A 23,352-nucleotide genomic window follows, 5' to 3' on the forward strand; every position below is an offset into this window, starting at 1 on the left:
TTGGCTCGTAACCTAAAAAATGTGCCACCAGACGATTTTCTCCCTATTCCAAAAGAGCTAAATGAAATGCAAATGACTTGAGAGACGGTGAAGATGATAATGCAATAACTTGCTGAGCTGCGCTACAAATTATGCAGTTTGCAGGCGTTTGTGTGGGTCATTAAACCACAAGCGTGGCCGCACTTTCGAAACGCAGCGCCGTAATGAAGCTTGCCTTCGGTTCCGAATTTTGCTTTATCGGTAAGAAAGAAAAACATGTTTCCTTGAGAGACGGCGCATTGTTCGACTGGAACGCTGAAAGGCAAATAAACATTTGCTTTACAGCCCTCAATACCGTTACGGCGTGATGAGTTCTGATGCATATTGATCGAACGTGAGATGAATGAGCGACCGAGTGCTCCGAGGTAATCCTATCAAATAGCAGACAGCAGACAGACTGTCCTCGTGGCGAGCGACCTCCCCGGACCTGCGATTGGATTTGTCGAGGGTTGTCTGTCTGCGCCTGGGTTTCTAAACGCAGCTCACCATTGGTGTACATGTGCAAAAGACACGATGACCTTCTCTCCTCTCTTGTCAATCAAAACTGGGTCCTGTTAACTGCATTGGATTTTTTTTTCTTTTGTCATTACCTGATGTTTTTTTTTTTTTGACACTCGTACGTTTGTTTCAGCATCATTTCAAATGTGCAGCTGGTTTACACTTGGTAACTACAGCAATCATTATTTTATGCTCTCTTTTTCTTCTGCTGAAATAAAACCGTTTTGTCCCGTTTTTGACATAGAATCATTTATTCTCATGCTTTGCGATTGAACAAACTGTGTCCATCTGGCATCCTAGAAGCCTTCTTGTCCATCGTAACGCAAAATAAATGCGTCACTGCTGTTGTAAACGATTAGACTGGCAAAGCAACATCTGTGGACATAAAGGAACACTCAAATGTGTCTCAGGACCCTTAGAATTGTCCCTTTGTGTGTGTTTTGAGTAAAGTTACAACACCACCACAAATCCGTCTGTCCAGCTGTGTCGCGCCATCTTGACTCTTCCCGGCTAACTCTCGCTGCGTCCTTTGTTGCACTTGGCAGGGATGGAGCCGTGGATTTTCCGGTTCAAAGCAGAGGGCACAGTGGATTATTCCCAGTTGACCTTTGATCCCAGCCAGAATGAACTGATTGTGGGTGCTAGGTAAGTCCCCGTTTTTGTGTGTTTTGTTTTGTTTTTTCTCTGCTGTGTTTCGTTTTCCCGTGTCGTATTTTATTGCGTTTGACGTGGCACCAGCTTTTTTTTTTCCAAGTATATTCCACCAAGTTCGGGCCATACTCCGTGGAATGGCATTGAATGTTTTCACGGAATTCATTGATTAATGGGAGAAAATGGAGTTGAAGCCACCGGGATGATGCTCGGTCTTTTAAGGAAAGATGTCGTCAAATAAAATAAGATTAGAAACCCTTTATTTGTCTCACAATGGAGAAATTCCCAATTCACAGCAGTAAAATGATGCAAGGGAGAAAGTCGAAGACTAAAATTACATCAATAAATATAAACTATAAATAGAAGCATATTAAAAATGGGTGAGTCGGGGGTGAGTCCAGGTTTTACAGATCATATAAACGGCTGCGGAGCGAAAATGAAAGCGAATGGTTCTCAAGGGTGTCCTTCTGGTAATGCAGCCAACCTGATACGTTGTTGGTCAATAGAAAATTATCTCTTGCCAGAGCTTTTATAGGAATTCAATAGCTCTCCAAATGGGGCCAAGCGTCAACAAAATCATTCTGTGGCTTGCGAAAGCAAAAGGCTTTAGGCGAGGTCGGATGAGAGATTCACTCCAGCCAAATATTAGTTTTCATTTGTCATGTATTTCTTCTGAATTGTAATATTTCAACCAATATTGAAGTCTGCACGTGTACAGTATCCTGTTGACCAACACGGCACACCACACGCACCTTAAATGGCACCTTCAAAATAGTTTACTTCCTAACTTCCTGTTTCCCTATAGGACGAGAAATCCCCTTGGAATATTCCCCCATTTGTGTGTTTGTCTGGTATCCCATACTTGACGTTATCCTCTTTTCCTCCCAGAAATCACCTCTTCAGGCTCAATCTTGAGGACCTAACACTGATCCAGGTGAGTGCAAGCACTCCTCTGCCGTCTTATTTTCGTCATTGTTCTCAGAGCAAAAGCTTCGGAGGCCTGCGCTGTTCACATATTGTTACATCCAAGGTTTGTTTGTTTGATTGTTGGTGGTGGCAGTAAGATTTCTTTGATGGGTAGACAGCCGCCGATGTTTGCTATTTAAAACCCCGGGAGAACCAGTCGAGAGATTGAGGAAGAGGCAAAAAAAGAAAAGGCTACAGGGGGATTGAGAATGGGTGAATAGAACAAAGAGAGAAGAGTGGCAGCCATGTAAACACAAAGCTGCCTGGAAAGCAAAATGAGAAAAATGATGAAATGACACAGGAGGCAAGGCCAAGTCTGATGGAAAGCGGCGAGCCGAGGGCGGCGCGAGAGCGAAGAAAAGCCCGTGCAGTCGCTTTTGGATGCTCAGACATGCTTTTGTGAAGATCCACGCTCTATAATCATCAATCCTTCTCTAATCCGGGATTCAACGGAGAGATTTGCACCGATCCTACCAATCAATCCCTGACGTTGGAACCCCAAGACGTTCACCTGGTCGAACAAAAGTTGAAGCTCCGACCTCATCAAACTTTTGTCTCTGCCGCTCACACCCAGGCGGTGACGGGCTTTGCCAAGTGAAGAAAAAAAAAGACGCCGGAAACTTCGAAATGACCCAGGTGCTCGTCCCTGCTTTGCATTTGACTGGAGCCGATTTTTCCGTGTCAGGCAGAAGGCTGAGTGCAAGTGCAGAATTTTAAAGAGCGCAGATGCTCTTCTACCATTTGCATCTTCACAAGTATTTTGTTTCCTTTTGTGGTGTCTATTTTGTCTTCTTGACGGCAATACATACATTGGAATGTAATTGCCTGACTGGCTATAGATTCACATGAAATAGAAATTTGTATTCGTGTGAGAGGCTAAATATTTTATTTATTTTGATTATTTCTGCCACGCGGTTTTCTCTTCCATTTCAAGTGAGGCCGATTGATCGTATGCACGCGCACAGTTGTGCACAAATGCTCTTGGTGGCCACAACATTAGGTACACTTTCAAAAGTTGATTCATAAATTCTGATATTTTAACGTCAATAATCTCCTTTGTGTGTGTGTGGTGAGCATGATCATGAAAAGTAAACGTATGAAGTATGCCCTGTTACACATGTCAAAGTCAGACTGAGATATCGACTGAACGCAGCAACCATAAGCTTGCCAATAAGTGCCAGCTACACTTGGCGCTCAGAAATTAGAGAGGAAAAAAGGCAGGATAGGGACACCTGCAGAGTTCTAAGCAGGACAAGGACACCACACATGTCATGTGTAGCTCTCTGTAAAAATTAGACCTTGGTCCGCGAGTTTTTCCTCCACTTTTCCTCGATGGTTGGCGTTGACATCTGCTACTTGATGTTTTCATTGCCACAGCCTGTCGTGGCGGCTCTTGTCCCTCTGTCAACCGCCCTCATCCTTGCTTATCAGCAAAACACTGTCAAGAGCAAACAACATGTCCTTTTATCCTTGCCCTACTTTAAAAATGTTCAGGGCGCAACGGAAGCAGCAGATATTCAACTGGCAATTTGATCATGTGAAAGAGCATGCGTGTAGAGCACAACATTCAACGTTCGACGACCGCCATAGTGAATGGTTTGGCAAATCTTTGTACCGGTAGAGAGCTTTTCTTCCGTCAAACGGAAATTGCCAAAGCGAGACATAGATGCGAAGTGAGCCTTCGGGCATCTGTTGCAGCCTCACGTCGTCAGATAATGTTTGGTGACATCTGCGCCAACATCTGGGAAAGTGATAATGCCTTTCAACACAAAGGGGGGTAAGCGGTGGTCTCGGGTGTTATACTTGCCACTGCGGTCACAGGTGGTTGTCGTTAGCTGCGGTATGTTCAGAGGTGTCCCTCCATCACATCAATACAATGCTGTCGTTGAGGCAAACAAGGTTTTTGAAGCGGGAGCAACTCGGTGTTCAAGAGTGCACATTTTAAGCTTTCCAGCAGGCCTGCGATCTTCCAATTACAATGGTACCCACTCCTCCCCCATGACAATTTCAGAGAAAATGCTCCATGTTGAGAATGAAGGCGGCCCACTTGAGTCACATTGCACCCTTGGGCTAATAACTCGCTTTCACACCTTCTTTAATAATGGCCCTGCAAGCCGTTACTGGGAGGGACTGAAAGAATGTCACGGGCAAGTGAAAAAAATCAATTAATGAGTCACATTCTGAGCTCAGAAGAAAATCACCTTCCTGCAAGACTCTCATTGATTGGTCTGCTTTGCAGCGACTGCTCATGCGATCCTTGGATGTGCTGGCCTGTCAATCACTTTAGCAGCCTGACTGCACCATCAAACAACCCTGTAAATATGACGTTCTATTGTCTATTGTCATTTTGAGGATGGAGAGAATGCTAGTGAGTTTACTGTATGACCGCCGCTGTATTTTGGAAGAGGAGCAAAAGTGAAACTGTCGTCACGTAATTCAGAGTGATGTAACAAAAGAAATGATTCTCAGCAGCTATAACAGCGCATGTAATGATTACAACAATAACTATGAATATATTTGGCAGCACTAAAATAATCTCAAAATGCTGTCATTCTCTAAAAGTACTTCAATGCGATGCCATTTTCGATCTGATTGAAGAGCCGAATTGAATTGAATTTTTTGGAATCCGTTCCATTTCATCGCAACCGTACACCGTCATCTCTTTTGGTCTTTTCCTTTGGAAGTTGCAGGGACTTGCCAGTATTTCCAAGTATTCATCGAGACGGACACCTTATAGAACAGGAAACTGAATAGCAGGCTTGAATGTGTCCTCATGGCATCGAGATGGGATGGAAGGCCATGACGAAGGGGACGCTGACCTGCAGATACACTTGAACGGGTTCCCATCTTAAATACGGACAACAAGAAGTGTTTAGAAAATTGACTTTTTGATGGTAAATCGCTGCATAATTATAAAAGTGCTTTCAAAGCCCCCCCAAATCCAATTCGGCTGGGCATAGGCAGCGCTGCCGTTCGCTTCACCTGCGTGGGCACTGCCTGGCCACAGGCAGAATGTCCAGTTCGCGACTGGAATTTGAATCGACTCGGTCACAGTGAGAAGAGAAAAGCACGCCTTAATATGCAGTAGCGTCTTTAAATGGGACTGGATTCTCTCGCTTTCCGACTCCATTCAAGATCCTTCCTCATGCTGCGTATGGGCAGTTATTCAAATTTGCATACGTGCGCTCGCCGGCGAGAACGTTACTCGGTATGCCGGCCCAAGCTAATGAAAAAGTGCTGGCTTGAAAAGTGATGCCCTTACAAAGACAGCAAGAACGGAATTTGAAGATGAAACAATCCCATACTTTTTTCTTTCTGAGTAAGGTGTTCATCTCTGCCGTGACACACGATTGAGTATTCTGACCCTTAATATCCTGATAAATATTGCCCCAAAAATTATCTCCATATATCCATTTCATAAAAGTTTGAGGGAGATCGTTCAATGATGATAACCGTGAGATAAAATGGGATATTTCAGAAAGGGTACCCGGGGTGAAAAAAAACAAACACAGCCAAAGCAGAACATCATAAGCGAAGGTACAAATAAATTGTTTACAAGCAAAAGCCTGAAAAAATAAAAATAAAAAAACTCCTGTAGTACTTTCAAAGTTTTCCACTGATTAGTTCCATCTATCACTGGCAGGCGATGGTAATGGCGATGTCATCCTGAGGCTAATGCTTATTTCGTGAATAAAGAACTTTAATCAACGGCGGCACCCCAAGAGGTCACTTGGAAATGAATTGATTGGAGAGATTGGAACAGGTTGGCGTTTTCACCTTTAAGTTTTGATCTCATTTCCACCCCGCCCTTTCTGCCATTCTCCGTCACATAAGTTGACATCCGACTCCTTGTGGGTCTTGCGCTGAAATGTTTTGATTTAACTCGCATCAATCAAATTGGCTCAGTGCGCTCTTGCTTCTTGAGGACTGTGCTGGGCACGCACATGAATTGGATTTCAAAACGTGAACTGCCTCGGTATGCTTAGGATGTGAGAGCATCATGACAAATTCGTTCACTACTGACCTACCAATCCTCATGTGGAGATGTGTGATTCAAACATATCTGTGTAGTTTGTTGTTTTCTTCCCCCCCCCCCCCCCACCAACAGCGATTTGGGGGGGGTTGTCTTGTTTTTCTGGCCAGACTTTGGACAAACGTAGCTGGTATCGGTTATATGGGTCAGCCATTGTTTTGTTGGGGCTCTCAAAGTGCTTTTTCCTCGCACTGACATGATTTTTCCCCTTGATGTTTGCTAACTGAACGTGTTTTTCAGGAGTCTGACGATGGTTTTCTCTCTGCAGGAGGCTGAGTGGCACTGTGACGAGTTTACCAAGGGAGCCTGCTTCAGTCGAGGAAAATCTGAGGTATGTTGTGAATGGATGGCCAAGTGTCACAAAGAACGCATCGGTTTGGGAAATGTGAATTCGAGCGCTTCTGCTTTATGGTTAGAAAAATTGTCCTGGTTGTAAGCAAGCTTTGTTGCATTTGTACTAGTTCAAGACAGATTTTATATATATACATATATATATTTTTTTTTATTAATGATGCTGGTATGAAACATCGATATGTGCTAACACAGGCAAACCTCATCCGCTTGTAGAGGTAGTTTTATAAGGTCACCCGATATATCGGGTCAGGTCACCTCTGTGGATGGCGCAGTGCACTTTCACACCATCAACCGCAAAAACAAACACATTGTTGGACCGATCCCACTGACCGTGTCCGACAATGTGATCTTTGTAAAGAAAGAATTGTTGGACATCATTGGCGACGGTACAAATAGCGTTCCCCACTTTGCAAACCATCCCAACGATTGCCTCAGAACATACCTCATCCCATCATATACGTTGCACCGATGCAAGTGACACACACTGCACACTTCACGGCAAATCACATGCGTAACGTGAATCCACAAATCGCCTCTCGTTACTTCCTTCGCCGATGTGTCACTTCTATTTGGTTACGAAGAAAATTGCCGGGCAAAAGGGGATGGCGGAGTGATGAGTCTGTGGAAAATATCGGGGCAGGGGCTTTTTTCATTATGCGTCTCCTCCTTCAGGCGCATTCTTGATGGCGATCGGTGGTAAGGGGGGGAAAGGATGGAGTGGCTCTTCCAGCTCCGTATGCTTTTTATTCATGTGGTTTGTCCATCGTGGTAATTGATCATAAGTATCGTATGTGCGGTATTGGTGTTGATTGGGGTTCGCTTCGTCTTCTTTGGTCTTTCTCCTGACGTACCTGCAGTACTTTTCCGGGATCCCGCAAGCCTTGAGTTCTTTTAGTCTCTCCTCCTTAAATTCATCCAGCCAGCGAGTCTTCTCCTCAAACTTCTCCCCGGCGTTGCTGACCTCATAGAGCCTCTCCCTGCGCTTGCCGAGGGTCGCATGCTCGCGCTCCCTCACCTGCTCCTTGATGCTCTCGAGGTGGGCGTAGGCTTCCCTCATCCGCTTCTTCTCCTTCTCCTCGTCTCTGCGAATGGCCTCCTGCGTGCACTTGAGCACCCGGTCGAACTCGAGCTTCTCTCGTGAAATCTCGTCGGCCTCGCAGTGCTTTTTCCACACAAGTTGCTTGTCACGCTCGGCCTGGATTTTGCTGTTCAAAATCCACCTGTCGAGCTTCTTGATTTGAGTGTCCCTTTCTATGGCCGCTTTTTCCCTCATCTGCTGGTAGCGGTCGTGGGCCAGCCTTCTGGACTGCAGCTCGTTCTCCGCCTCATGCTTGACAGCAAAAAGGTCCTTCTCAATGATCTGACGCTTTCTTTCCTCGGCAGCCTTGAGGTCCTCTTTCTTTTTGATCGCCGCCTTTCTCAAGACGGCCAGCTCCCTGTCGATGATGGTCGGGCCTTTGGCTTTGGCGAGGATCCGCTCGTGCTCGGCGTGTGAAAGACAGATTGTCTGTTCTTGGAGCTCATCACGTGGCACTCGGACATTATATATGAAGCCTTGGTTGCAGATGACAATTGTCTTTTTTGGATGCATTCGTATCAAAGGAGCCCTGCGGTTGGACTCCATCCCAAAGAGATTTCCAGTCACCTGGGAGGTCGGGTCCTTCGTGCAGTACCGACTCTGCCTCCCTAAAGTTGACCACGCGACACTCATGATTCTGTTCTTTCCGCCCGAGGCAACCAGAAATCCTTTTCAGAGTTTATTTCCAAACGACAAATGGATTCTTGTCCCATCTCTTCTTACAAATGATGTCAACACCAAGTCCGCAACCTTAAAATAGAGGGGACTGATGACATCACATTTTGAGGACACAGTTCAACATCACGATGAAGTCACAGCTGGCTTTGTATACTGAGACGCCGTAAAATGACATCATTTCCACATATACACGCTGCATGTGCAAACGAGTGTGACTTAACGCCGCAGAGTTCAGCAAAACAAAGATGCATCGAGAGCAACACGTGGTCAGATGGGAGCACTTTTCCTTCAGTTTTGTGCCAGCAAAAAAAAAAATCGGAATCAACATCACCGGAAAACGGCTTTCTGTGGGTTTGGTGAATCAAACTACCGAATGACAACCGAACGTAACCAAATATCTCAGAAAAAGCACTCACTAATCGTAAATATTCTAAATGTGACACTCTATTCACATTTTCCTTTGACCCACAAAATATTTCCTTGAGTCATTCATACAATCGTGTTGTTGTAATTGTGATCGGGTGTTTGGGAGAAGGAAGTGCAGAGGAGACAGACAAGAGCCAGCGAAAGACTGGTTTTGGTCAGTTTTAATTTGCATACGGTTTGGCACTTGGGACTACAAAACTGAACAAAAAAAGTCAAGCGATGTCATGTGATTGTGCAAAATGCCCTCTTTACGACATCCATCGGATGCACATGTCAACATCTCGTATCACGATCAGTGCGCTTTGCTAGCAACCGGCATGAAAAACAAGCAAGGGCGGGCATCTTACTAAATTTCGTTGACCTACCCGACCGATTGTGGTGATCATTTACAGTCAATGATTGGTTTGTTTTTATTGATGTTTTATCACGTGACTGTTGTATGAAGCACAATAATGGTGTCTGTGAAAGGCTTGCTCATGGTTGGTTGCCCGTTTTCAGCTGTGGCTCAACTCTACACTCATTTTTTTTGGTTTTGTTTTAAATAAACAAGTGAAGAGGTTATTTGCCCATCCATAAAACCGCCCAAGCCAAAACTAGTCAGATGAAAAGACAAACCTCAAGTTAATAAAGACAAGACTCGACTTTCCCGAGATTCTTTGGTTTTTGTCACAAAGGATCGGCGTCCAGGTGTGATAAGACAGCCATTGCGACAGCCGGCGTTGGCGAACTTGCAGTCGTCCGTCAACGTTTGCGGCTGCCTTGTCCACAAACTCGCTTGGTGCTGCACGCAGCTGGCCGGGCACCTCGCCGTCGTCGTCCTCGTGGTAGTTGTATCCATTTTACTCCACGTTGGTCACTGCGCATGGTACTGGAAATGTTTGGATTTAGCTTCGACTTGTTTGGTTTTCCTTTTGGCATAATTGCAGTATTTGTCCCCAATCCCAGAAGCTCTGAGCTCGCTCAGTCTCTCCTCCTTGAGCTCATCGATGCACGTATTTTCCAGGCAAACCTCGTCGGACACCTCTTGGGCCATGTCGAGCCACTCCCGACGCCTGGCGGCCGCAGCGTGCTCCTTTTCCTTTATTTGCCCTTTGAGTGCGTCGAGGTAGCGGCGTCCCTCCTCCTTACGCCTCCTCTCCTTCTCCTCGTGTTTGAAGTGCGCGTCCCGATGACACCTGCGCACCAGCTCGAACTCGGCCTTCTCTTTGGAAATCTCGACGGCCTCGCAGTGCTTTTTCCACTCGAGTTGGGTGTCCAGCTCAGCCTGGATCTTACAACGCTGAATGCAGGTGTCCAGCTTGTGAATCTGATTGTCGTTCTCCATTTGAGCTTTGCACCGCATGCGCCGGTAACGTTCAAAGTTCTGCTTCTTGCACTCCTCGTCCGTTCGTACCTCTTTCTTCACGAGGCGAGCGTCCTTCTCGATCATCTGCCGTTTCCTTTCTTCTGCGGCCCGAGTGTCGTCGTTTTTGATTTGAGAAGCCTTTGCCCCGCTCTCTTTCTCCTTGGCCAGGAAACTCGGGTCCCTGGCTCTCGCGAGGATTCTATCGTACTCGGACGCCGAAAGACTTAGTGGATCGTCGTGCGCTTCCTCGCGTGGAACTCGAACATTGTAAAGGAGTCCTCGGTTACAGATCACAATTTTTTTTTCGGGCTCGTTTTCACGGGAAGGAACGGTCGGTTTCTTCTCTGATTTGGAAGGGTTCTTTTTGTCGCTCATCCCAAATAGACCTCCATCCAGTACCAGCTTTTTCTCCTTGACATTGAGGAGCTGGGCCCCACACGCGCACACCTGATAGTGACATGGGTCGCAGAGGGTCAGTCCAAAAAAGAATGAATACAGTCTACCATTTTGGAAGATGAATCCAACCGTTTGCCTTTGATACTCTCAGAATGCGATGAGAACACAAGTTGAAAACTCACATGGGTAGCATGAAAGTCATGGCCTGACTAAGTGACATCATAGAGTTGACATTCTGACATCACGCCGGGGCTCTGATCCACAACTGCATAAAGAAAATAAGGGATCGTCATAAATGGTGCAATAAACGTTCAATGAGGCGTTGCGCTTTCAGTAAGTCACAACTTTGTAGAGAGGCAGCCGAGTTAGAAAAGTCTTATTTGGCACGTAAGCGCAACAATCTCAATTTCGGGGTATCTTACCTTATCAAATTGTCGCCACGAGACCTTTCTGCTCCATCTTTTGTCAACTACGAGTGAACCTTTCGCTTGCGTGCTCATGTGCCAAGCCAGCTCTTTGGCTTTATAACCAAATTCAACCTCGCTTTGATCCACGCTCGTGTGTGTCAACCCGTAGTTAACTTGACGCGGAGTACCGTCTGGATCTTTGACAAGCAGGCAGGCAGAGGCTATCCGGAAGGGGTCGTTTTCGTGAATTACAGTCCAGCCCTACCTCGGTCCTTGAGAGTAAAATTGTTTTCCTCACTTCCAGTGAGAGAAAAGACTTGTGTGGTTCAGGCTAAGAATAGCAATAAAGGGCTGGCTTCTTCTGCTGCTGCCGACGAGCCTTTTTGGGGTTGTCTCTACTGATAAACTTATGCAGAGACAGAGCGCCTGTCCTTTGACTACATCTATGTGCTATTATACATTTGATGTATTTCAACTGAAAGAAAGACTCGAATTTAGTTAATGGGACCTGAATGATTGCTTTTTTTTTTCCTTCTCGAGCAAAACGACAGCAGTCTGCGTTACAATACAGTCACGGAACATTAGTTGACACGTTTTCCTAGACAGAACTGTAAGTCGGGGAAAATATTAACCGTGTTATTATTTATTACAGGACCAGTTCCTTTCGAAAGAATTACACAAACATAACGTCCATAGCTGAATGCTTTCACGGAGGCTGGCTGCAGCCATTAAAAACTGCAGTACTGCAGCAATGGAAGTAGTAACTACTGACGTGAGCATGCATTAAACAAATAAAACGGTTCTCGGTTTTGTGAGTCAACTTCCATCTTGACCCGAAGGAATGGAATGAAGTCCCTCATTCTATCGGACCGTTGTGGGACGGTGAAAGATGAGACTAGTGTGGGTTTTTACCAAGGGCATCTCAATTGTCTCAGACATGAGCAGCTTGTAAAAGGTGTTGGATTTGGACTTGGGCCACCTCGACAGCCCTGTTGAAAAAACCAAACGCTGTGAAAATTTGTCAATCTAGAAAAAAATAATAATAATCAATCGGCGACCACATTTGTCAGCTTGTAGATGAAGATCTCAAGCCAAACTTAGCTGATAGCCCGACGGCAAAGTTCACCTCAGCAATCAATCATTCGATAAATCAATCACGCCAGCACCCTACTTTATTTCTGTTGAGGCTCTCGCTAAGTGGTTTGCTGCGGGCCCACGCCGAAGCCTGAACGAAAGAGAAAGGGAGCGCGAGTGTGTACCTAACTGTCGGCGAGAGCAAAGTGAATTGATTCTGTCGGACGGCCGAAAGCTGTGAAGAGACACGGCTGAGTGAAGTGTGTCAAGCGACATTCTGATTTCACTTTCTGACCAGTCGAGACAATTTTCACAACTAATGTGGAGCGGTCCTCTCCTGCCTTGACTGTGTTTTGTCAGCGAGCGACCTGACATACAGATGCGCTTCCTGTTGGCTTCGAGCTCGACCACGTTTAAGAGCGGGTGTTTTGCTCTCTTTTGCCAGCACAAAGTGGAATTCAGCCAGCCGTGCCGAATGCGGCCGCTCATCAATGCGGCTCGGCTTCCAGCCGCTAATCGTTCTCTGGTGTGTGTTTTTGCAGGAGGAGTGCCAGAACTACATCAGAGTGCTGCTGGTCAATGGAAACCGGCTTTTTACCTGCGGGACCAACGCCTTCACTCCCATCTGTACCAACCGAACGGTATAAGCTACACCCTAAGCTCTCGACGCTTTGACCTTCATCGTATAACGGGCACGAACGGCATGGACATATTTTCAGAATGTGTTTTCCCACTGTCGGGGGGGAAAAAAATGTGACCAAAAGAAAACCTACCGATCTCGATTAACTCATTCACTCCCAAAGACCGTTTTATCATTTTAAATTCTCAGTTGCACCAAACATCAAGCCCATTCCCTCTGTGTTTAAAAAAATCTGCTGACTGCACAAAAGACCCGCTTTAGATTCACTTCCTCTTGCATGTACACCTGATCCATCATTGCTCTTCCTTGGAATGGCCCAAAACTGACCCATCCGGGCCTGCCCCGCAGGAGGAGTCCAGTCAATTGTAGGCTTTCATTTCAAGGCAGCCCGGCCGGGCACGCAGAAGCGCTCTGTTTTGTTGTGGTTTTGGGTGGAGCAGACGTGGACAGAGCAAACGTAAACCCCCTCTGATCCAAATCGCAAATTGGCTCCAGAATTCGCCTTTTCTTGTTGGGTGGAGTACCGCTTGCCTGCCATTCTGGCCAACTCATTACATCTTTAGTAAAAGTGTGTGAGGCCAGAGAGGTTGTTGAGCTGCTTTATGGGTCAAGGCTTAAGAGTTGAGCCAACATTGGAGGACTTGTGTCACCGGTACCGAGTCGTATGTGCGGAACTTTTGAGTGACAGGAAAGTAATTGCATCCAGAATCACTCCTCCGCTTGGAGACAAACTTAAATGAACTTCCCCCGAGCTAATCCTTGTGTATTGTGTTGACTATGAAATAATGCATCTTGGAGCAAGATGTAATACATCTTGGAGGAAAGTGTAGGTTGTCAAAGTAATGTCAGGGTCGAGCTGGAAATTGTTTTTATATATTGGGATGAGCAAAAGAAAAAAAAAAGCCTCTCAAAGATGTTGCTGAGTGATGTTTTTCGCAGACAAGCAGCTGCACTGCGTCGCAAAACAAACAGGGAACGCTGAACCTTTTAAGCATCCTTGAAAATGGCTGGCGTCGTATTGCATCGTATTTTCTCGTCTCTTTGAACTTGGCAGCTGCTGGATTTATGCAGCTAATTAGTCCAAAGCTGCCCTGTGATTAGCTTTCGTCCATTTCAAGCTTTGTACTCGTATCTTTTGTGTGTGCTATATGAACCAAACATAACGTCATGATTTTTTCCATTTTTTTTGTCTGCTTCATTTGCATCCTGGCAGCAGAAAAGAAAACATTACCAGAGCTCAGTGGTTTGTATTTTAATGTCGCCCTTTGATATGCCGTCCTCAATTTTCCTTCCCGCTTTCTGCAATGATCCATGATTGAGAAATAAGAAATGCATCCCATTTACAAGTACATTCCTTTTTATTTTGTACGCTTGCTTGTGTTACAAATTGTGTTTTAGGACTATCTGGCCTGTCAGTGACAACAATTTCTTTACTGCTGTATATCACCCGCCTGATGATTGTATTTATTTTTTTTCCCCAGCTCACCAATCTGACCGAGATCCATGACCAAATAAGCGGAATGGCCCGATGTCCCTACAATCCCCTCCACAACTCCACCGCACTCATCACATCCAGCGGCGAGCTTTACGCGGCCACGGCGATGGACTTTTCCGGGCGAGACCCCGCCATCTACCGAAGCCTGGGCGGCCTGCCACCACTACGGACTGCCCAGTACAACTCCAAGTGGCTTAACGGTAGGCGGGTGCAGCTAATGGAATGCAAACATTTGAGAAATGATATCCGATTAAACCACCTATGTTTTCGCACATTTTATTTATGTGTTGTCACCAAGGAAATGACACTACGAACACGTAAAGCGGAAAATGATCAACAATAACAATTGTGGTCAGTGACCACAATTGTCACCGTTTTGACCGCTTCACTGAGGGCTGCCCATGTGCTTGCGTTTGTTTACAGGAGTTTATTGAGATATTCACGACAGTTTGTTTCTTTATTTATTGCCTCACCATAACGTCCCCGCAATGCATGCACTTGCACCGCATTTTGTGTTTTTCGACTGAAAATAATGGCACAGTTTGAAAAGAAGTGTGCAATGTCAAGGTAGGCCGTCATGAATAATAATGGAGGTTTTGAAGACGTGAGCAGTTCCTGCGGCATTCAAATGGCTCTTTGGCACTTTTCAATACACCTTATCTACCCAAAGTAAGAGATAAACGACAACAATTTAACGGAATGTTTAGAATTGCGTCGAGCACAGCGTCAGACGCACTTTCAAACAACCCGAATAATGTGGGAAGTGATTTATATCCTCAGGTTGGCAGGTGTAATGCATGCCTCTGGGTTGAAGAATTACTTTCGTCCCCTAATTCATTAATGAGTTTGGAAAAGAGCCTAATTTTGTTTTCTTTGGTTTTCTTTTCATTTCAGCCACATTTGTTAGTTATGGCATGCTTTCATATGCATCACATCCCGAAGCGCCAAGCTTGTAATTCTTCCGTTTTTCCACAAAGATGGAAAAAGCACTTTTGGAAAATGGCACCTGGGCGCATCGTCGAGAGTTTAAGACGGCTTAGAGTGTTTGGCAAAAGAGGAAGAGAAGTTTATTTGGTCAGGCAGTCCCGCTGGTACACTAAGAGCCAAATTGAAAAAATAAATTAGAAGTCACCATATGCTTCGAGATGACAACTCCTGGGAAAACGGGGGCTTCATTACGAATTTTCTGGCGGGTAGATTTGTTATTCTCTCTTGCTGCGCCCTTTAAAGGTGCAGAGGATAAGAAGGTTGAAATGAGAAAGGCGGGGCTGCTACACTTCCATTTAAGGATGAATTCAATCACCGCCAAGGAGAATAAAGCGTGCGGTTCGGATCCAATCACGTCATACATAAAAGATGAACTAAGGCGGTGTCGCTGGGGTTACGCGTTTCTGACAGGGTGAGAACTGTTACGTTTCACCTCTTGTGGCTATTTTTCTTCTCAACCTTTAAGGATGAAAAATGAGTTTTCCTACTGGAATGCAAAGACATTAATAACAGCGCCTGTAGTTATTAATCCCGGTCACCCGCTGTTTGGGTGCGTCGCACGCCCAGACACGGCGACTGGATCTGTTTGACGCAGTTTGCGCAGCAATTTCTCTTTTCTCCATCAACAGAGCCAAACTTTGTGTCATCCTACGATATCGGCAACTTCACCTACTTCTTCTTTCGGGAGTACGCGGTGGAGCACGACTGTGGTCGCACCGTCTTCTCCCGCGCCGGCCGCGTCTGTAAGAACGACATCGGCGGGCGCTTCCTCCTGGAGGACACGTGGACGACCTTCATGAAGGCTCGACTCAACTGTTCCCGGCCGGGAGAAATCCCCTTCAACTACAACGAGCTGCAGGGCACCTTCTACCTGCCGGAGCTGGAGCTGCTCTACGGCATCTTTACGACCAACGTGTGAGTTTTGGCATGTCTTAGGATCGGCACCACGTTTTGCCTGACTGATTTTGGCAAAAATTTGTGTCTTACCCACTGAGAAATTGGATCGACTTTATTGTCAAATGTGCAGATGAAATTTCTTCCCTCTCGAGACAACAGGGAGCCGCTGCGGGTGTCCGCGCCACCGTCAAAATTGGCGCATATCAAGTCATCGCAAATCCACATTTTTTTATACACAAGCACTTGCAATTGGAACAGCTGAAGACATTTGCAAAGCAACGAGAACAAAACTAACTCGCACAAAAACAGCGGAATATTTAGCAGGACTTTTGCACGTACAAAAAAAAAAGTCATATTTTGCAAACGTCAAGGAAAAAAAAATAGCTCAGTTCCCAGTGATCGTAAATAGTTGGCACTGCAGGGGGCATACGCGCTGCAGACTTTTATGCGACTGCACTCATTCACAATTCCTCCGCTTGACCGATGACCCGTCAAGCCATTGAGATTCAAGGCTCCCGCCACCGCCTCCACATGATGGCGTGTCGTGTTTGCTCCGGTTTTTTTTTATGGAGTCAATTGGCTGCGTGAAATGAAATCAGATGATGTTGGAGTGTGCTGACGCATTTTACGCAAGCAGATGTCATCCGAACTAAACACACATCAAAACAAACTAGAGATGCCAAAAAATCAAGGGATTCATTTATTTTAGCATGCAATCCTTTGGTCAGTTTTGCAACACGCGCACAGACACAGACACTTCCTAAAAGCTGACTAATCTCGATTCAGTGGCTCCCAATTGCTGCAAACAAAGTCGTTTGCAAGGTATCTGAAAAATTCCGCCTGCACGTACTAACTTTAATAAACAGCCGCGTCGGATTCTAAATCGCACGGGCCAAGTCTGTGTGGAGAATGAAAAGCGTCCTCTCAATCTTGTCTTCCACTGTTGCGGCACGACATTTGGACATGCTGGAAGTGACGGCTGGAAAAGACGAAGCTGTAGTTCACCGCGGAGACGTGTGCCGTTAATCAGACAAGCCAAAGTGTTTAATTGTGTCCCGTTTTTGAATTTACGAACCAATGCGGGCCATCATTTAGCGCAGGGTGGACCTTCCGGGTGTGTTTGATGCGTATTACTGGCTCACGGCAATGACAAATACACTTTATAGCTTTGGCCGTCTCGTGCGCTCTAACACTTCTTTGTATCTCTCGTCCGTCATCTGTCTCCCGCCATCCCCCCCCTTTCTTCCCGTCTTGCCGCTTCCTGACTTTCAGAAACAGCATCGCCGCATCCGCCGTGTGTGCCTTTAATCTGAGTGCCATATCGCAGGTCTTCAACGGACCCTTCAAGTACCAGGAAAACTCCCGCTCGGCCTGGTTGCCCTACCCCAACCCCAACCCCGACTTCCAGGTAGAGAAAAAAAAACAAAAACATGAAACCTTGAACAGTCTCACACAGCCTCCTCAAACAAGCTGCGATCATTTCGGTCCAATTCATTTCATCCACCGTGCGCTCGCGTTTTTCAAATCAATTCAATGATGCTCTCTACATTTTACAACTTCATGTCTCCCAGACCTTCTGCTCACCATCCTTGTTTTACATATGCGGGACCGAAGCGCTTTATCCTCACCGCTGATTACACAGAGGGGAAAAGGGGGGGGATGTTTTGTGAGCACAAGTGGCTCTCACGCTGAGAGTTTTACAGATAATCCTCAGCGCTCGCCGTCAGGGAGGCCGAGCCGCCGATCGCTGCCACACATGAACACGCGCGCCCTGTGCATATTTCCTGCAAGCGGAAGCACTCGACGTCACCCCCCCTTTAAAATTGCCCACAATAGCCGATGCTCGCCACTGGGCCGACGCCCACTTTCTCTCGGTTTCAGTGACATCCTCATCAATTTGTCAATGCTGCCGAATTAGATTTATGAGCACGGAATTTAAGGTGACACCGTTTTATTGCTTCATCCCTTTGTAAGCCCCGAGCGGACGTAGACGTCGTTTAAAAAACGCAGCTAGTTTACTAGAAAATGGAGAGTTTAGACTTCGGGCAAATAATGAAGTCTGTGAAGCCATCATTCAGCGCACGCATCCTGATCAGTCAATGAAAACCTTGCAAGCGATCGGTCTTCACAGAAAATCCCGCTGTTTGTTTCAATCACGCACATTGATTTTTAGATATATTGCGGCTGTGGGTTATTGTGTTAGCGTCTGTGCTGGGGGAGGCTTTCTGGCACGTTTATTGATAACGCCAAGGTACTCCGGCTAATCATGAATGTTTGAACCAAGTATTTGTGATGAATATTTTTTCAAAATGGCAGCATGGGTTCGATCAAAACGGCGAGCCTTTGTGTCGTGATCACTTTCCCCCCCCCCAAACGTGCAATTCTGGTGCCTTTGCTCAGTGGCTCTTGCAATCTTTGCCGAGGACAGTCGCACACTCCGCCAAATGACGCTTCTGTCCCTCACCTCAACTGGACCGAGCGGGCAAACGCACGCATCCATCTTAAAGGTGCCCCGCGTGCGTGTGTCTTGTCACGATGGCGGATATGCAATCATAGCGACCCCCCCCCCCCCTGCGCACAAGGCCAATCTCACTGGGCCACGAGCACGATGGGGAGATGCTCTCACATGATAGATGCTCATACGGCGTCTCTCTTTGCCGAGAGGAAAACAATCTTAAGAGCAGGCAACCCTAAAGGCTTTACGCTGTCCCTCAGCACGCGCGCTCCCCGTCCGTGAGGGCGGTGATCCGTTGCCCATCCTGGAAAAAGCCTCCATGATGCTCATCTGTCACTCGGTGGAATGGAGGGAATGGATCCGTATAAAGTGGCCGTGCTGCGACTGTAGCCAGTCGCTTCGAAATAATGCTCACACGATGGCCCGGCCCCAGCTAACTGGAACCTAAAGTACGGTTAACCTGAGTTACAAGATTAGAACCACATTCGGTACACTCTGCACATACACGACATGTTCACGAGCTGCATGACAAAAGCCGACAAAGATGATGGATAGTCCTCATCGTTAAAATTCGACACACGGGGTGAAAAAAAATGTACCGACAGCTCTCAGTGTGATGACGTGCACGGCAAGACCCCTTGCAGGTAACAAGAATGAAAAGATTGTTTGCCGTCAAATATTGCGGCCGGTTCATTCTTTAGTGCCAAAACAACAGATTTCAATTGCCGCGGCTCTCTCGAAGTATTACCGACATGTACCCGCAGTTTGCCGCACGTCGTCTAAATGACAATTTCCAACATGTCCGCCTCCACAGTGCGGCACCATCCACTCGGGTTCGTACGTGAACCTGACGGAGAGGAACCTGCAGGACGCCCAGAAGTTCTTGTTGATGCACGAGGTGGTCCAACCCGTGGTCGCCGTGCCCTACTTCATGGAGGATAACGTCCGCTTCAGCCACGTGGCCGTGGATGTGGTGCAGGGCAAAGACACGCTCTTTCACATCATCTATTTAGCCACAGGTAACCTCACCAAATGAAGGGGCTGGACAAATTTTGGGGAGTCAACCAAAACGCAGCCTCTTTAAGCAATACATAAAACTAGAAAGTATGAACTATGCGAGTGTTCTCGACATATTTGACATCCTGCAGACGTAATGCTCGTTCCGCATCATGCAATCCCACACGTGGTATTGTTACGACCCTGAAAGCATTGTGTTGAGGGGGGAAAAAAAATAATAATCAAGTCAGAAGCGATTATAATGACATCTCGCATGTATTCTCACGGCCTTATTGTGCGTCACCGGCAATCAGCATCCCGTTTGATCTCACTCGTGTCACAATAGGCTACGAAAGCCCGAGTGAAGCGTGGAAAACGTTATCGGTGGGACACCAGACGCTCGCCAGGCATCCGATTGCTCTTCTGGAATCATTTGTTACACATACCGGGAGCATGGGAGGGGAGAAATTGTAGCAAGCTCAACATTAGTGATGTAGTTGGCGGGGGTGTTTGTTTTAATGACACACGGACGGACTCGTCTTGAAATTGCTCATTCCCGTTCAAAATGGCAAAATGTCCGGGCTCACTGAAAGCGAAAGCGTCCGCATCTTCTTGATGCCGCACGGTCTCAGAAGTGCTCTCGTAAATTTGCCCTGCGCTTTACGTTTAGATGTACACACAATACCAAGAACAAAAACGCTTTCCCTTTTTTGGTGCGAGCAAAACCCCACTCCTTCCCTCTGGTAGATTACGGCACCATCAGAAAAGTGCTCTCGCCTCTGAATCAGTCCACGGGAAGCTGCCTCTTGGAGGAGATCGAGCTGTTCCCCGCCAGGAAGAGGCAGCCCATTCGGAGCCTGCTGATCCTGCACAGCCGAAGCGAGCTGTACGTGGGCGTACGAGACCAGGTCGTCAAGATCCCCCTGAAGCGCTGCAGCTACCACAAGGGCAGAGAGTGAGTACATGCGCAAACAAACACACTTTGTCTCAATGGAAAGCATCCAAAGCGAGCCAGCACACCTCGTCTTGTGTCGGGTGGGTGCCTTCATCTGAGTGTAGGCCGGGGGCTTTAGCTAAGACCATAAAAATAATAAAAATCAGCATTCATGCCAGAAACCAGAGACGCCCACGACTGCGCTTCTGTCTTATTATCTTCCCCCTAAATTGGTGATCGTCATATAAATTTCATATACATTTTTTTGTTTTGTTTTGAAAAGCCTACTTTTCTCTTGCCAGTGCGTGCGTGGGGGCCAGAGACCCTTACTGTGGTTGGGATCTCCTGCTGAAGAAATGCACCACGCTCGAAGAAAGCGCCAGAATGAGCCAATGGGAGCAGAGCATTACAAAGTGCCCGGTGAGTATCGGTCACATTGCGGGGTTGCCGCTTTCTTCTTTTAAAAAGTCGCTGAATCCACATGAAGCTTATATTTACACCCCCCCCCCCCCCCCCCAGTTGCTCTGCATTCACTCAATTCATCCCATCCAGCAAGCAAAGTTTACGGGGAGCGGCATGTCTCGGAGGCGCGCTTCCTCAAAGCATTCACCTCTGGCTGCTTCTCCATTTCTTCAAACTCGTCACCATTTGGGGAGCGACAACCGCTCAATATTTTCATTGCCGCGCCGCTTTTTGAGAAATATCCCTCGTGTGATTTTTCACGACCGGAGGAGGCTGCTCGGTGCTGTGTCGCATGTTGCCAGGCAGATTGTCAGTCTCTCAAACATGTCTTCGGGAAAGCGCGCATAACGGCATGCGCACATTCTGACAACAATTGTCATGGCAGGCAGTCTGCGGCGTAATCGACAGAAGCTGCGGCAGCGACTCGAGCAGTTGTACAACAGCCGGTTGGCCCCTCGATACACTTCCTCACGGCGTCCCTCGCATGGAAAATGAGGGTGTTTTGCATAAAAACTGTGGCACTTTTTTTTATCCCTCAGCATCCAAATCATTCCAACGAATGAGTGTCAGTATTTTGTGCGCGGCGTTTAAACCATGGCCGTTCGTGTCGAGATGCTGCTCATGATAAAGATGACTTCATATGCGTACGCGCAGGTTTGTGCATGCATAAATAGACGCATCTGCATAAGAAGCATCTGCAAGTAGGATTAATACGTTACCATTATGGCGACACAAATTTGCTTTGGAAATACTGCGGGGAAATTTGTCACATGAGCAGAAAATGCAGCGCTTACATCTGCAGGCAGGTTGCTACCTGCAACTTTGTCCACTTTTTCGTCTCCATCATCTGGAGCAGTTCAGCAGTCATCTCATCACACAAAAACCTTTTTTTTCCATCATTTAAATAAAGGAAGAAATTCACAAGTGGGTGCCTTGACTTTGGATGCATACATTGCGCAGAAATAGGGTCAATTAAGTGAAAAGCGGCAAAATTGTAGAGCCACGTAGAATCTTGATATGGAAAATGGCAAAGCAACAAATGTTTGTTTGACAGATCGCAGTTTTTCAAGACGTTGCAATACGCTCCAAAAATAAATCCTAATAATGACCACTTATTTCACTATTGGCTCATTATAGCTTTCCTGCAAAGGTCATTGAGGTCAAAGTCATTGCGAGTTCCACTGAGAAAACAATCTTAGTTTCATTCCATTTGGTTTCTCCTTTCTATTACGCTGGCAACGCGTATTTTCTCATATCGTTGCGCTTCCACGTGTGTCCATCGTTTAGAACATCATCTTCCGAGACGCATTTTCATCATTCTGCACACCTCGGTTACTGCATATTTGCCTGCCAACGCCTGAATTCGAGTGTCGCGCTCACCGTCCTCCGCCTGTGTTTTCCTGCCAAGCAACGCGCTCCCAAGGCCGGTTTCGAGGACGAGCCGTTTCTCTTTCAAGCTTTTGACGTCATCCGCTTTCATCGCCAACAGGTCCGTAATGTGACGGTCGATGGCGGCTTTGGCGCCTGGTCGGGATGGTCGGCTTGTAGCCACAATGACGGCGGCGGCGCGGGGTCCTGCCTATGTCGGACGCGCGCATGCGATAGCCCCATTCCTCAGTGTGGCGGTCAGAGGTGTCACGGCATCAGCGTCGAGGTCGCCAACTGCTCCAGGCAAGTTTCGCCCGATGCGTTGACTGCAAAAAAAAAACTGTCCGGAGTGTGCTTGTGTGCGCTGAGATGGAAACGATCGTTCCAAATGCTTTTCCACATAACGTGGGGTTGCGATGATGTGTTAATGAGGATCACAAATTCAATCTTTCTTAGTAAGCCAATGATTTTGTGCCCTTTTTGCACCTTTCCCAACTTTTTGAGAACGTGGCAATTGTAATGAAACGCTTTTTTGGTTTCCATATGGAGTTTTCGGCACAAAATGAGCACGCCCTCTGTTTATTCTACAATGTCCTTCAAGTGAATTCCGAATGTAAAACCTGCCAATGACATACTCTCCACTGTCTTTTAATGAATGACAAAGTATGATTTGTTCTAAATTCCTTTTGTGTCTCCATAGAAACGGAGCCTGGACTCCGTGGACATCTTGGGCTCCCTGCAGCACCAGCTGCGGTATTGGCTTTCAAGTTCGTCAGCGCTCCTGCAGCAACCCGACCCCTCGTCACGGCGGCCGAGTGTGCGTGGGGCAGAATCGCGAGGAGAGGTACCACAAACGTCCCCTTGTCTTCGTTGAGAATTCATTTCAAAAGCTTGGGGGAAAAAAAAGGCAAAATGACCTTCATGTGAAATGTCAAGTTCAATGGCGCAAGATCCTGTCAGACATATTAAAGTGAAGTCATAATGACGGCGATAATAGATGAATTTTGCGGCGTTATCAAGCGAGGGACCGTTTGAGACTCAAAATGGAAAAATAAATTAGGTACAAAGTGAAGAGAAGATTCACGGACGACAAATAGACATGCCGTCAAGTTAATACTCGAATAATATGGAGAAAAGTAGCTGGATTAACTACGCGGCGCACACGACTGATCC

The 23,352-nt window shown here is 46.7% G+C and overlaps 2 protein-coding genes across 3 annotated transcripts in view; one reads left to right on the forward strand and one right to left on the reverse strand.

Annotated features, from left to right (window-relative positions):
• Positions 1 to 23,352, forward strand: part of sema5a (sema domain, seven thrombospondin repeats (type 1 and type 1-like), transmembrane domain (TM) and short cytoplasmic domain, (semaphorin) 5A) — a 67,545-nt gene that overhangs the window by 25,166 nt on the left and 19,027 nt on the right. For both annotated transcript variants that reach the window (XR_007960343.1, XM_052054432.1), the window contains exons 3-14: positions 1,083 to 1,182; positions 2,077 to 2,122; positions 6,456 to 6,518; positions 12,488 to 12,586; positions 14,067 to 14,280; positions 15,697 to 15,982; positions 17,237 to 17,372; positions 19,234 to 19,438; positions 20,163 to 20,370; positions 20,652 to 20,769; positions 22,301 to 22,482; positions 22,880 to 23,023. Coding sequence is in view for 1 of the 2 variants with exons in the window: in XM_052054432.1 (XP_051910392.1) it covers positions 1,083 to 1,182; positions 2,077 to 2,122; positions 6,456 to 6,518; positions 12,488 to 12,586; positions 14,067 to 14,280; positions 15,697 to 15,982; positions 17,237 to 17,372; positions 19,234 to 19,438; positions 20,163 to 20,370; positions 20,652 to 20,769; positions 22,301 to 22,482; positions 22,880 to 23,023 (1,801 nt within the window). In the remaining variant the exon portion in view is untranslated. The remainder of the gene's footprint in view (positions 1 to 1,082; positions 1,183 to 2,076; positions 2,123 to 6,455; positions 6,519 to 12,487; positions 12,587 to 14,066; positions 14,281 to 15,696; positions 15,983 to 17,236; positions 17,373 to 19,233; positions 19,439 to 20,162; positions 20,371 to 20,651; positions 20,770 to 22,300; positions 22,483 to 22,879; positions 23,024 to 23,352) is intronic.
• Positions 8,872 to 11,220, reverse strand: LOC127593185 (nuclear mitotic apparatus protein 1-like). Its single transcript, XM_052054452.1, has 3 exons — positions 10,887 to 11,220; positions 10,647 to 10,729; positions 8,872 to 10,515 (listed from the first exon to the last, which is right to left on the reverse strand). The coding sequence occupies exon 3, from the start codon at positions 10,441 to 10,443 to the stop codon at positions 9,577 to 9,579; it is 867 nt and encodes a 288-aa protein (XP_051910412.1). The 5' UTR covers positions 10,444 to 10,515; positions 10,647 to 10,729; positions 10,887 to 11,220; the 3' UTR covers positions 8,872 to 9,576.

Source organism: Hippocampus zosterae, chromosome 20 (genome assembly GCF_025434085.1).
Source record: "Hippocampus zosterae strain Florida chromosome 20, ASM2543408v3, whole genome shotgun sequence".
Classification (NCBI taxonomy): Eukaryota; Metazoa; Chordata; class Actinopteri; order Syngnathiformes; family Syngnathidae; genus Hippocampus; species Hippocampus zosterae.